Source organism: Neofelis nebulosa, chromosome 4, assembly GCF_028018385.1.
Source record: "Neofelis nebulosa isolate mNeoNeb1 chromosome 4, mNeoNeb1.pri, whole genome shotgun sequence".
Lineage (NCBI taxonomy): Eukaryota > Metazoa > Chordata > Mammalia > Carnivora > Felidae > Neofelis > Neofelis nebulosa.
The window spans coordinates 221,093-233,327 of record NC_080785.1 but is presented as its reverse complement, the minus strand read 5'-3'; the positions used below and the strand labels follow the sequence as shown (position 1 = coordinate 233,327).

At 54.9% G+C, this 12,235-nt stretch overlaps 1 protein-coding gene across 2 annotated transcripts in view; it reads right to left on the bottom strand.

Moving 5' to 3' along the window:
- Positions 1-2,736: 2,736 nt before the first annotated feature.
- Positions 2,737-12,235, bottom strand: part of VIPR2 (vasoactive intestinal peptide receptor 2) — a 70,961-nt gene continuing 61,462 nt past the window's right edge. For both annotated transcript variants that reach the window (XM_058723607.1, XM_058723608.1), the window contains 7 exons: positions 11,393-11,543; positions 10,672-10,732; positions 9,125-9,194; positions 8,525-8,616; positions 5,380-5,509; positions 5,265-5,306; positions 2,737-4,569 (listed from right to left, as the gene is read on the bottom strand). In XM_058723607.1, the coding sequence (XP_058579590.1) occupies positions 4,396-4,569; positions 5,265-5,306; positions 5,380-5,509; positions 8,525-8,616; positions 9,125-9,194; positions 10,672-10,732; positions 11,393-11,543 (720 nt within the window). In that variant the 3' untranslated portion in view covers positions 2,737-4,395. The remainder of the gene's footprint in view (positions 4,570-5,264; positions 5,307-5,379; positions 5,510-8,524; positions 8,617-9,124; positions 9,195-10,671; positions 10,733-11,392; positions 11,544-12,235) is intronic.

The window sequence follows — 12,235 nt, the reverse complement described above, 5'->3', positions numbered from 1 at the left end:
GTGTCCCACTCTTGATTTCAGCTCAGGTCGTGATCTCACGGTTTGTGAGCCCCGCATTGGGCTCTGTGCTCACAGCACAGAGCTGGATTTTCTCTCTCCCTCCCTCTGCCTCCTTGCCCCACCCCAGGTAGTTCTCACTCTCTCTCTCTCAAAATAAATAAACTTAAAAAAAAAAAAAAGCACAAAGTCCATGCACCTAAAGGAATTTTGAGTAGTTCACATGTTTTCTTACAGCACGGACACCATTCCTGGGCTGTGGACACCATTCCTGGTCTCCTTTTCCCTCAGTTCTTGCTCTCGGCTTGGAGCTGCTCCTGGGCTGTGTCCACCAACCCTGCCCAGATGGAGGCCTCTCTGGGCCTTCTTCTCTGCCTGCAGTTCCCCATCTCAAAGCCCCAGAGGCTGTCTGACAAGGAGGAGCTCTCTTTGGAAGGAGGTAAGAGAAGGATGCGGGAAGCCAGCCAAAACCCTGTCCAGAGGCAACAGGGAGGCAGCATGGAAATGCATCCCGTCCCCACAGTGTGTGTGCTTCGTGCAGACATGCAAAACTGGAGTTAAGTTTATGGAGACTGCGCCTTCCACACGTCCAGCTTCCATAGAGCTAATAACAGATCAGGGTTTCCACTGCAGGTTAATCGATTTGGGAGACCATAATCTACCCACACTAGGTAAAACTCTGCAGAAGCATGAGTCCCCTTGTAGCGGGCTTTAGTGTAGTGTGTTTTCAAGTCTGAAATGACTCTATTTATGTTATGATTTGAAAATAACAAAGTTTGCATATTCCAGATTCACAATTAGTTAAGCCATAAAAGCCGTGTTTCTAAGGTGTACTGGGTTTGTGGACTGTTTCTTTGGCTTCATTACCTGCAACCTTCAGTACATGAGAGGATATGTATGATCCTAAATCTTACAAGGTCCTGTGCTAGCTCTGGGGGTCAGTGTTCACGCTCCAACCTGCCACTCAGGGCTCCGTCTGGGACACCCCTGGGCAGGCAGAGGTGGGGCTGTTTCCATGAGCGAGGAGATCACCTGCTGACCACCTCTGCCCGCTCCACTTTCCCTGTGAAACCTTTAGAGAGGATGAAGGAAGCAGGCATCTTTCTTCCCATCTTCCAAAGAACACTTTTCTGTATAAAAGATGCCCTACATCTTTTTGCAAGGTCCACAAGCCAAGCGGTGCCTCTTCAAGTACCTGGCGGTCGTGACGCAAATCTCCCACGGCCTCTGCTGTGTCTCGTCCCCGTTTCCCAGGACTAAAGAAGTTAATCTGTAAAATTTCAGCAGACCTGTGTTGAGGTGGGGCGGCCACCAGGAGGGAAAAGGAGCTGGCCATCTGACCGCAACGTCAATGGGCCAGGCTGAGGCTCTGCCTTAAATCAGGAGCAAAGAAGTGCTCACAACCCTCGTGCCTCAAGGCAGGCAGATTGGGGGCCAGGAAGAGAGGAAATGTCGTGATGCTGGGGTTCATGGGTGGGGACCACAGCCTTGGCGAGAGGGACTGCAGCTGCCCGGAGCTGACTGTGTGCCTGCGCCCGTCATTTCCTCTTCCGGGAGCTTTTGCTGTGGGAGCACGAGGGCAAACGTCCAAGCACTCGCCAAACCACCAAACGTCCATTGGCGGGCGTGGACGGGACAAACCAATACACCCCGTGCCATGGAACAGCATGCGGTTGTTAAAAACAAGGCCCGACTGTAGGTTCACAGGCAAGATCCACACAATGTGTCTTAACCAAAGAAGAAAGTTGCAGAAGCTTCTACACAATAATATGACCTTATTTCCACGACGACCAAGAAGAAAAGGAGAGCGGGAGACAGAGGTTTGCATAAACAGAGGAAAATACCGGGAACAATATCAATGACTCATAATATTTACCTCCAGAAGCGGGAGGGGCAGATGGGAGACGGAATTCAGAGATTTTTCACATTGTAGGTGACATTTGCCTATAATATTTGAACTTCCATAACTCCTCTGTTTAATTTCTGTAGCCTGAAAAAAGGCCACTTGAAAACTGCCTTTCGTGGTTAGAAAGGAGCGCGCACACGTTGGAGAGGCGGGATCTTCCTCAGGGTGGCCCCCAAGCACACTCAGCCCCGCCCTCTCCCCCGGTGTCCTTCCCCTCAGCGACTGGACCCTTCCATCCGCCAATAGCTCACAACATACGGATACCCGGAAGCCTGGGGCTCGACCGGGCACCGAGCCGCCTCTCCCAAGCTGGTCCGTCTCACCTGCTTCTAGTCTGGCCTCCTGCAGGTCTGAGTTTTAGCAGTGTGTGGCAGTCCTCCTGAAGGGAGGTGTCTGGGTGAGCAGGGAGTGTGCCAGAGCTAGGTTTTATTTGCCTGTGACATACGTGAGGCTTGGGGTCAGCGTGCAGACACGCGCACACGTGCGTGCACACGTGTGTCGGCCCTGCCCCCAGTCAGCAGGTTCTCGGGTTCCTGTGTGTGTGCAGGGCCCTCACCCCCAGGGCTGCTGGGGCCACTGTAAGTCATGATGACCGTGGACCAGGATGCTCTAAGGAGGATGTCCTGGAAGGCGGCCTAAGTGCCTTGGGGAAGGGTGGCTGTTTCCAGCGGCCGTGAAGGTGCCAATGCCTTCTCCTTTCCCTCCTCTATCAGAGCTCCGCTTTACGTGTGGATTTCCCCTGAAGGTGATGGTGCTCAGCTAAAAAGTGCAACCTCTCATCAGTGTGAGACCCGAGGACCACAGGACTTGCAGAGTGAGTCTACCAGCCTACAGATAGGAAATGGGGTTTTATTGAAGTTTCCACACGTGACTTGTGGGTGTTCCATACACATGGACAACATTTAAGATGACACATGTTGATTCTTAGACCACCAGCTCCTGCTGTTAGTAAATATTCAATTTCCCGTCCCCCTTCCCGTTCCCAGGCAGGACAGACCGGTCGACGCCTCACTGGGCCTTGGCCATGCCGGCTGAGGAGAAGGTCCCTGGATGGCCAGTACATGTCTAACCCCGGAGCATAGCCTGCGGCCCCACATAAGCCTGGGTCTGGCTCTCCGCTGGCCACGTGGACCCGGTTACAGTAAATCATCTGAGGTGGGGGCCCTGGCTCCAGGTGGCCTCTGAACACAGCCGCTCTGCGTCCCTGTCTGTCCAGGCCTTTTACACACACCAACTTGAGCTGCGGGACCCAAGACTAGCGGCTTCCACTCTGGCCCGCCCCCGTCTGCCCCACCCCACTCCCTGGCACCGGCCATCGAGGCCGTTGGCCCTGTGGCCTCGGTCTGTGGTGCCTCAGGAAGAAGACTTAGTGGCCTCATTTTGGGGGGGGCAACGGTATCATAAAAAGGGTTGAGGAACTGAGTGCAGCAGCCGGATGGGGTTTGGGCAGAACGCCCGTCTATGGGGTGTGCAGGGTTAGGGCCGGGACAGTGTGGCCTCAGTCTGCTCGCTGACTTTCTGCCCCCTCTGTGGTTGCTCGGCCACCCAGACCTCCCTCCAGGTCTGTAGACATCAAGGGAACTGGAAGCTAGGACTGCTGCTTGTCAATTCTGGACAGAAGCGCTCAACACATTTTTATATTTTGTTAGACTAATTCTCCATTTAAACAGAAATGACTTCAAGATGATTTTCATTAAGAGGAGAATAAGATTCTGCTCCCACTAAATAAAATGCCTAGAGTCTCTGTCGCCCCGATGACCAGATCCCACAAGCCCAGCCTTCTCACTGCTCTTGGGGGAAGAGGCCTGAAGTGGCCTCATGAAGAGTCTGTTTCAGTGGTTCAGGGCCCCTCACAGAGCGCAGGTGCCCTTGAGGGGTGATGTGCCACCCCTCCTGCTATCATCTGACAGCTGTCTCTGCACTTTCCTTGGGCCAGGCCAGCTGTCCTGGTGGACAAGCGGGGAGAGGAGGCCCTGGGGCAGGAGGGGAAAAGCAGGGGCGCCCAGCAGGGGCAGGTTCCACCTGGACTGGCCGGAGTCTCACAGAAATCCTCAAAGGGCTTCTGTGCATGAGTCCTGCAGACAAGAGGGCTGCCCAAGTGGGGACCGGCCAGTGGTGGGGGTCATGCAGAGGGAGGGCCCAGCCCCCAGGTCAGGCCACTGCCTCCTGCCCAGAACTGGCATCGAGATGAGAAAACCCCCTTGATTTCTTCCCATTACAGTTGGACCCGAGTTCTGGTCAGGGGCCATCTCTGTCTCCCTGTTCTCTTTGAAAATGGGTCTATTTGGCCAGACGACATGGCCAGACGTCATGGCAAAATGACCTACCTGCTGGAGTTTAACACTAACTGGACTTAAGACCCAGTTACAGCGTAACCCAGTCCCGTGATGGGTGAGCAGAGGCCAGCCCCATCATGTTATGGAGGGTTTCTCTACGGTGCTGGCTCCAGGGGAGGCCCGAGGGCTCTGGGGAGTCTGCAGCGTGGTGGCACGCTAGATGACCGAGGTCTCTGTCTGCAGGAAGGATGGGGCACAGGAGCCCCGGTGGAGCTGCAGGGCACTCTCTGAGCCGTTCCTCGAGACCGACGAGCTGTGGAACCTGTGGTCCCGGCCGCAGGGCTGGCTTGGACACCAGCCCCGCCACTTCCTCTTCAGCTCACTCTGCACCTGCGGTGGGGGCAAGGCAATGAGGAAGTGGGGGTCACACGGGGTGTGAGCTTGGAAACGTAAACTCGGGTGCCCTCGAGAGAGGCCCCCCGGGCCGGGTCGGCCCCGACAGAAGGCGCCACCCCAACAGCGAGCTCCAGGAGGAGAGGTGACAAAACAGAAGGAACCGGGGGTTTTCCTGACTTAGGGTGGGGAGTCGGTACTCGGGAGCCCAGTGACAGAGGTGAAGGGTGTTTGAATTGATGGAAGGGAGAGGGATGTGGTGAGCAGGTACACAGAGCTGCAGGACAGGAAGGACGTGGGAAATGGCATTCAGCGGGCAGAGCAGGGCTCAGAGGGGCTCACGCATGGACGTTCTGATGAGATGTGGGCTGCGAACTCAGGGGGCAGGATTCTCATCTGTGCGTCCCTCCCTCCCCACTCGGCCCCATGTCCAGGGTCAAGGAGCAAGATGGTGACCGTGCAGAGTGGCAGGGTCCCTCCCAACCACCCAGCCGGAGAGCCTTCCCGAGCAGGGCCGGGGGAGGCCAGGGCGACCGGCACTGCTGGTGTGGAGAGAAGGAGGCGGCCGTGGCCATCTGGGGCACTGGGGCTGCCCGACAGCAGACCTGGACCCTCGTTCAGGTGGGGGGGGGGGGGGCACATGAGGAAATCCCGCACAAGCTGAATGTCACCTGCTGTGACAGGGCACGTACTTCACTGTTGAGAAAACAGTAGAGAACCGCCACCACCAGGCCCTGAAAATGAGAAAGGGTCGTCAGAGGCCACTCGCCAAGCTGGGGGGAGGGCACGGTCCCTTCCCAGGTGTACCTGAAACGATCCGATGCACAGTTCAAACAGTATCTGGTATTTGGAGGAGATGCCGATAGGAAACACGGCAAACACCATATAGTGCACTCCAAACAGGGGGATGAGCAGCAGAGTGGACTTGGTCAGCCTCCTGCACCGAAGAGAAGGGCGCCGAGCTCAGGCCTGTGCCGGCACGTGCACGCAGGCCCACGGCCAGGGCCTCCCCCGTCTGGGCCTCGTATCTCACGGATTTAAGCGACACCCCCGCCCCCGCCACGGTCAGGGTGTGCCAACGTGGGGAGGAAAACGAGCATGCCCGGGCAAGTTCTGAGACGATGTCCCCACGAGTTCGCCAACTGCGACGCCGGCCTGAGGGGCCTTAGTGCCCCGGGGTCGGGGCCCATCACCAGCACCTGAAGGGCAGAGTTTTACTCTGGGATCAGAAGAGCAGACTCAGCAGGGGTGCAGCTGAGCGCAACGTGTGGCAGCAGGGCGGCGACCCACGCTCTGGGTCCCACGCGTTCTGTGGAGCATGTGCAAACCCTCTGTCCGTCACATTCCCGCCCTCCCCGGTCCGGTCAGAAAGCAGATCTTCCGCTCACTGCATCATGTGCTGGGCTCGCTCTGCCCTCCCCACAGCTGCACCTGTTGTCTGTGTCCCCGTCCCCATCCCCTGAGCGAATACAGCCTCTGTCTCCAAGCCAGTGCTTCTGGAGCCTCAGCCGCACCAGAGCCACCTGGAGGGCCAGCTCCACCTTCGGGCTGCCGGCTCTGAGGTCTGGGGTGTCATCTGAGAATCCGCATTTCTATCAGATTCCCAGAGGTGCCACGGCTGCTGACTGGGAACCCTGCTTTGAGAACCACTGCTCTGAGCCGGGAACTCTCACCACTGCACGTGACCATCATGCAGGGATTCAAACAGCTCAGTCCAGCCTCCTCACTCCTATTAAATCAGGTCTCTGTGGGCAGCACTGGCCCTGGCAGTTCTGGTTGGTTCCAGTGTGTGGCCAAATTTGACCCTTGCAGCTCCAACAAGGTCTGTGTCAGGAGCATTGGGGTCAAGTCGGGGCTGGTCAAGAATGAGGGTCTTGTCCCCAGGCCAGTCAGGCCACCTGGTGATGTGCGTGCAGGTCAAGACGCCCTAATGAACACCCTGCAGCCTCATGCTGAGGGAGATGAGGGAGGAGGCCCCCCCCGCCGACCTTCTCTAGTTCGTTGACCTTACCCAATGCTTAGAAAAAGTCATGAATTTCTTTACATATTTTTGAGGCACATGCTTCAAAGCTAGCACCTAGAGCCTGGGATGTAAGTTCTGGAAGTTTCCATCTCTTCTGATTTCCCTCACAACAAAATACCACGTCCTGTGGCATTTACAAAAAGCAGGGTGTCTCTTATTTCATGCAATCTGCACAAACCCCAGAAGCCCGGGGTATGACCTAAGCCTCGTCGCAGAGGATGGCCCATCAGCAAGCATTGCCCCTTCACAGCCCCAGACGTCTAACCTTACAAGGTTGCTGCCCTTAACACCTCGGTTCAGCATTAGCCTGTGGACAGAAGGCGGGGCTGTGTGGGGGCCTGTGTCCTTCAGTTCACTGTGAGACGGGAGCCTGTCTGAAGGCCCTCCTGTACTATGCACCTTGGCAGCTTGCTATGATGCTTGTCTCTGGAGGGACTTCCAGCGAGGCTGGTCCTGTTCTGTTACTGCTACTGTTGTAACAATAGTTACAGAGAAGAGACATCAACATACAACCAGAGGTCAGCGTCACAGACATGCTCTGCCTTTTTTGCTATCCTGGAAAAAGAACAGATTCTATCTCCCTACTTATTTTTGTTTCTAAAATACAAGCAGGTATCTGTAAGACCTACCCTAATGAACACTCCCAAAGAACCCGCAGAAAAGGTCAGCATGGGAGCTAGACCAGACTGTCCCCAAATCAAAATTTCAGTTTCCAGGGCAACCGAGAACAGTCCCAGCCCTGAGCTGCAAGTGTGGGTGGGCTCCAGGACCTCCAGGTTTATCCTTCGTGGTTCGATGTGGGATCCCATCTCTAGGTCTGGCCTTTTATGCAGCCTCCTCTGACGGGCCGGGCAGAGAAAGCGGTTCCTTGGATTTCACGTGCCCCGGGGCACAAGCAGATGTGTCTGTTTACCAGACTTCCCCACAATACTTACTAGTGCCGGGGACTAAATGTCTTTAAAATATTAACTCAGTTAATCTTCATACCTTAGTGACAATTACTATTATTTCCACTTTACAGATGAGGAAACTGAGGCAGAGGGCAGTGGAATCACATCCCCAAGGCCTCTGGCTGGTATGTAAACCCAGCACCGGGCCTCTGACCACGAGAGATGCTGCCTGTCTGGCTTCTGGGTCCACTCCTGTTGTCTAAAGGGTGGAGAGGAAGGAGACACTGCGTGGGGCCACCCCCGGCCACTAGTCAGATAACCTGCCCAGGGTCACGCAGCTCTGGGTGGCTGAGATTCCAAACCTGGTCTGCCTGGTCCTGAGGCTCCCACGGGCTGGACCAACCACTCCACGCCAGTGTCCACTTTATAATAGAGATGCGGGTTTTACTTTTTCTTTATAAATTCTCGATGGCAATTTATAGAAGAATCTTTACGTTCTTTCATAGTCCTCAGGCCCTCATTAATTAGCTGGATGACTGTGGGTGAGTCACTTAGCCTCTGCTCTCTTCCCCAAGATGATTGCCGTCTTCATGTAATCACTCAGCCAATAAACGTGAGTTACTACGAGGCCCAAGCCTGGCATTAGGTGCCAGCGTGAACCGCGTGGTCTGATGGGGAGGAAGAATGAAGCATAAAACACAAATAGTGTGTGGCCAAGGAGAACAGGCAGATTACAAAACGGAAAAGTGGGCAAATGCTTCGGTAAGCAAGCTCACTAGAGGATATCCATGCTGAAATGAAAGACGGAGGCTTGCCCCGAATACTAACCATGGCACCATGGCAACCGCCCCCCCCCCTCCCCCAGAGAAGACACTGCTGAATTAGCCACAAGCACAGTCCTGCCCCTGAAGGGGGAGAACCTGGGCCATTTCTTGGTGCACAGACCCAGGACCCTAGTGTCTCTGCTCTCCATACATGCCCATCCTCCCCACTCTCGGTTTCCAGGCAGCTCAGCCCTTGGACCCACACACATACTCACCTATACTGTGACTGGTCATTGCCGCCGACGTCTGGGGACGTCAACTTCTGGAGTAAAATCCGTATAATACTAACAAAAAGGACAAAATTGACCTGCACAAATAGAGACAACATGTGGTATGTGAGGTGGGTGTGTGGCCAGGATGTGTCAGCCCCCCTGGGTCGTCTCCTCGCCTGGGACAGAGCTCCAGGCACCTGTCGCAGAAGCTCAGGAGCCCTGCCCAGCCTGGGTCTCCCCCAAAGTTGCAGCCTTGTCTCTTGACTGCCTCGTGTCTCACAAATGAATTTGAGATGTGAGATGTTAAAGGGAAAAGCAAGTGAGCCCTAACATTGTGACCTGGTGACTGTGACTCCCACAGGTCTCCTTCCCCACAGGGGAACGCGCAGCTCTCTCCGCTGCCCCCGCCCTCACTGAGATCTCATCCTGAAGGGGGGCGAGTCCACCTCTGCGACTGTGGGAAGGGGCCGGGCCGCTTGTGTGTGGTTCTCCAAGACCGAGGAGAACAGGGCTATTTATATTCAGTACAGGGAAAGGGGCTTCTTCTCTGCCCAAATGTGCAACCCGAGGGATAACTCATGTTTCGATACCGGAATTACTTACTATAATAGATATTAAAATTGGTGTTCGTATAACCCACCAGGGAACACTGTGGTCATTGGTATCCCAGCAACTATTGAAAAGAGAGAAGGAAAATCATGTTGCCTCTGATTCATCCACAAACCAAGCACCCAAGGGTCCGTGCACTGCCTGTGGCCTCGCCCCTGACGCGTAGCTCGTGTTCATGCCAGCCAACATCAGAAAAGGGAAGTTTCTCTCCCGAAAATTAATTTCCTCTCACCTCCCAAATGTTTTGTATTTGTATCTTTCTTAAGTTTATTTTTGAGAGAGAGAGAGAGAGAGAGAGAAATAATGATTGGAGGGGTGACAGAGAGAGGGAGACACAGAATCTGAAACAGGCTCCAGGCTCTGAGCTGTCAGCACAGAGCCCAACGTGGGGCTCGAGCTCCCCAACTGCGAGATCATGACCTGAGCCGAAGTCAGATGCTCAACTCAAGCCCCCCAGGCGCCCCTGTATTTGTGTCTTGAATGAAGGGTCAAAATGCCTCTGGAACAACTGAGGCAGGCACAGCTAGGAGTGTCTGTCTAGCAGGGTGTCTCCATTCTCGGTCTCCAGCATAAGGGTGGTCCCCAGTAGGAACTAGGATGGGGTGCTTGCAAGTGTCTCCATTATTCCGTCTGTCACCCACACCCCCACAGTGGGGCTTTGCAGCCCCTCCCAGCAAGGGCAGAGACCAATCCATGCCTCTGAATCTTAGCTGGTTTTGGCAGTAGGATGTGGAGCCCTTGGAACCTGCAGGATAGAAAGGAGCCTTCCGGCTGGTGCTGCCTCAGACTCGCCAGCTCTCGGCCGACCCGGCAGGTGCCCGTGGTGTGTGAGCAAGCCGGGTTGAGGCCAGAAGAATGCCATGTGCACAGAAACACACCATGTAAACCGTGATTATGTAAGCCACTGAGTTTCAGGGCGGTTTGTTACCGGGAGTAGATAAGTGGTAAACCCTGAGAACCCTTTATGAGGCACAACATTCATGGGGGGAGCTGGTGGCACCTGAGTGTGGGGCCATGATCCAGCTCACTATGTATGTGAAACAGAGGAGCTTTGGGCCCTGCTCACGCTGCATTTTAGAGAACAACTATCTCAGAGAGCTGCACTCCCGCTGGCCATTTCAACCTGGTCTTCAACTGGTCACCTCTCCATACTTGGCTCCGGGCAAACAGCGCCTGCGTTTTGCTTGGTTCCCTTTTGTGAACACTGCTTCTCCTACCTGATGCTCCTCCCCTCTCTGCCTGCGTTATCCCAACCCCAGCTTCGCGCAGGACCTGGTTCAGTTCCCATCCCTCACACGCAGCTTCTGCAAACACTCCCGCCCCAAACAATTCCTCCCTTGTGAAGGTCAAGGTCTTCCCCATGTTCAAATGTTCAAATGATGGCCGTGTTACTCTCCGCGTGGCTGCCACTGCAAACGCAAACCTGCCTTCCAAGCAGATAATAAGCTGCTTTCTAGTTTCCAAAGACGTAACGATGCCAGCAAGTAGCCAGCATAGCTCAATCTCACTTTAAGGGCAGAGTCTATGAACACAGCACTCACCCTGTGTCTTCTAAGGAGAGCCTGGCCGCGGTCCATGCGCCTGTGCAGATGGTGGGGATGCCTGCAGAAAGACACCAGATTCCCCCCAACCCCGCGCTAGTTAGCAGCTGTGAGCCCTCCTTCACCAGAGTCAGCAAGGACAAGGGCTTTCTGACGGAGAGAACAATCGCACAGAAGTTTATGCTCATGCCATACAAAGCAGTGACGATACACATGTGTTTGAAAGCTGGAGCTTCTCTGGGTGGAATGCGTCATGGTGCATCGTGAGTGTGGTTACTGTGGGCTGGAGCGTGGCAATGATCGCAAGAGGTGACCCTCGCTGTGAACGTGGGTGTCTCGTGGCTTCACAGCCCTTCCAGTCCTGACTAGTGGAGGCTCCTGCTACCTGGCATGTCATTGGGACCTCCTGGTAGAGGGCTTTCTCCTCCAAGGCCCTTCTTTCTGACTTTCCCACCACTGGGGGAGCCCCAGGAGTGGGAGCTTAGAATAGCTTTAAACCAGGTTCCTGATTCCCAGAAATATGCAGGTGTTGTCTCCAGGAACCTAGTCACCCGAGAAAAGCCCGTCCTAATAGGACCTGAAGAGCATCGTACAGGGGCAGCAAAGGGTTTTCTGAACTGAGAGGTCTGCGTTTATAGATGAGAGGGGCAGGAACAGAGGCCTGGAGGGTTGCTGGGTGGGAGACAGGGTGTCGGGCACACACGGGGAGGACAGTCCTTACCCCATCCGATTAGGAGATAGGCCACGAAGCGTCGGCCGGGGGAAAATATGGCCACCAGGAGGGTGTGCAGGTACAGCCCCTCCACCAGCAGCCAGTAGAAGTTCGCCATGATGCAGTACTGGAAAAGCACCAGGCTCAGCTTGCAGCCGACCTGGAAAGTCACGGACAGAGCAAGAGAACATGTTCAGGCCATGATAAGACAGCTCACGGTGGGCAGAAGTGCTCCAGGGCACAAGCAGGCACACGTTTGTGTGACGAGCTGAGGACACCAGCACAGCAGTGTTAGAGTGAGGCCCCTGGCGTCCACAGCCCTGGGACCCAGAACTTGCTGGAAGAGAAACACGGGCAGGAGGCAGATGTCCACAGACGCCTCTGAAGGCAGCGAGCTGTGGGACTGTGGCAGTGAGCACACCCGCCAGTGCCCCCTGCCCCCCCCCCCCACCCTCTGCTCACCTACCTGCCCCGCTCGTCCTCACCACCCACTTGAGAGGAGACAGAAAAGTAAAGGGCAAAACAAGGGAATCCAGCAAGCCCTCACGTCTCCAGGCATTTTGAAAGAGGTTCACTGGGAACAACCACACAGCATATAAAATAAATGTATTTTAACCTCTCAGACCTTCACATGAACGTACGGGTGTTTTAGCCTCTTGAGCAAATATGAAATTGAGGCTTTTAGTCAGTAAGTTTGTTCAAGTGTACTAAAGTGATCAGGACTTCATTTCTATTCTTCTATATCTCTGCTGCCTCCCCTCCCGAACACATATGTATCCAGGTGCGACAGAGATGCACGCATACTTCCACGTGCTTATATGTATGTGTGGGTATATTTGATATATGCGTGAG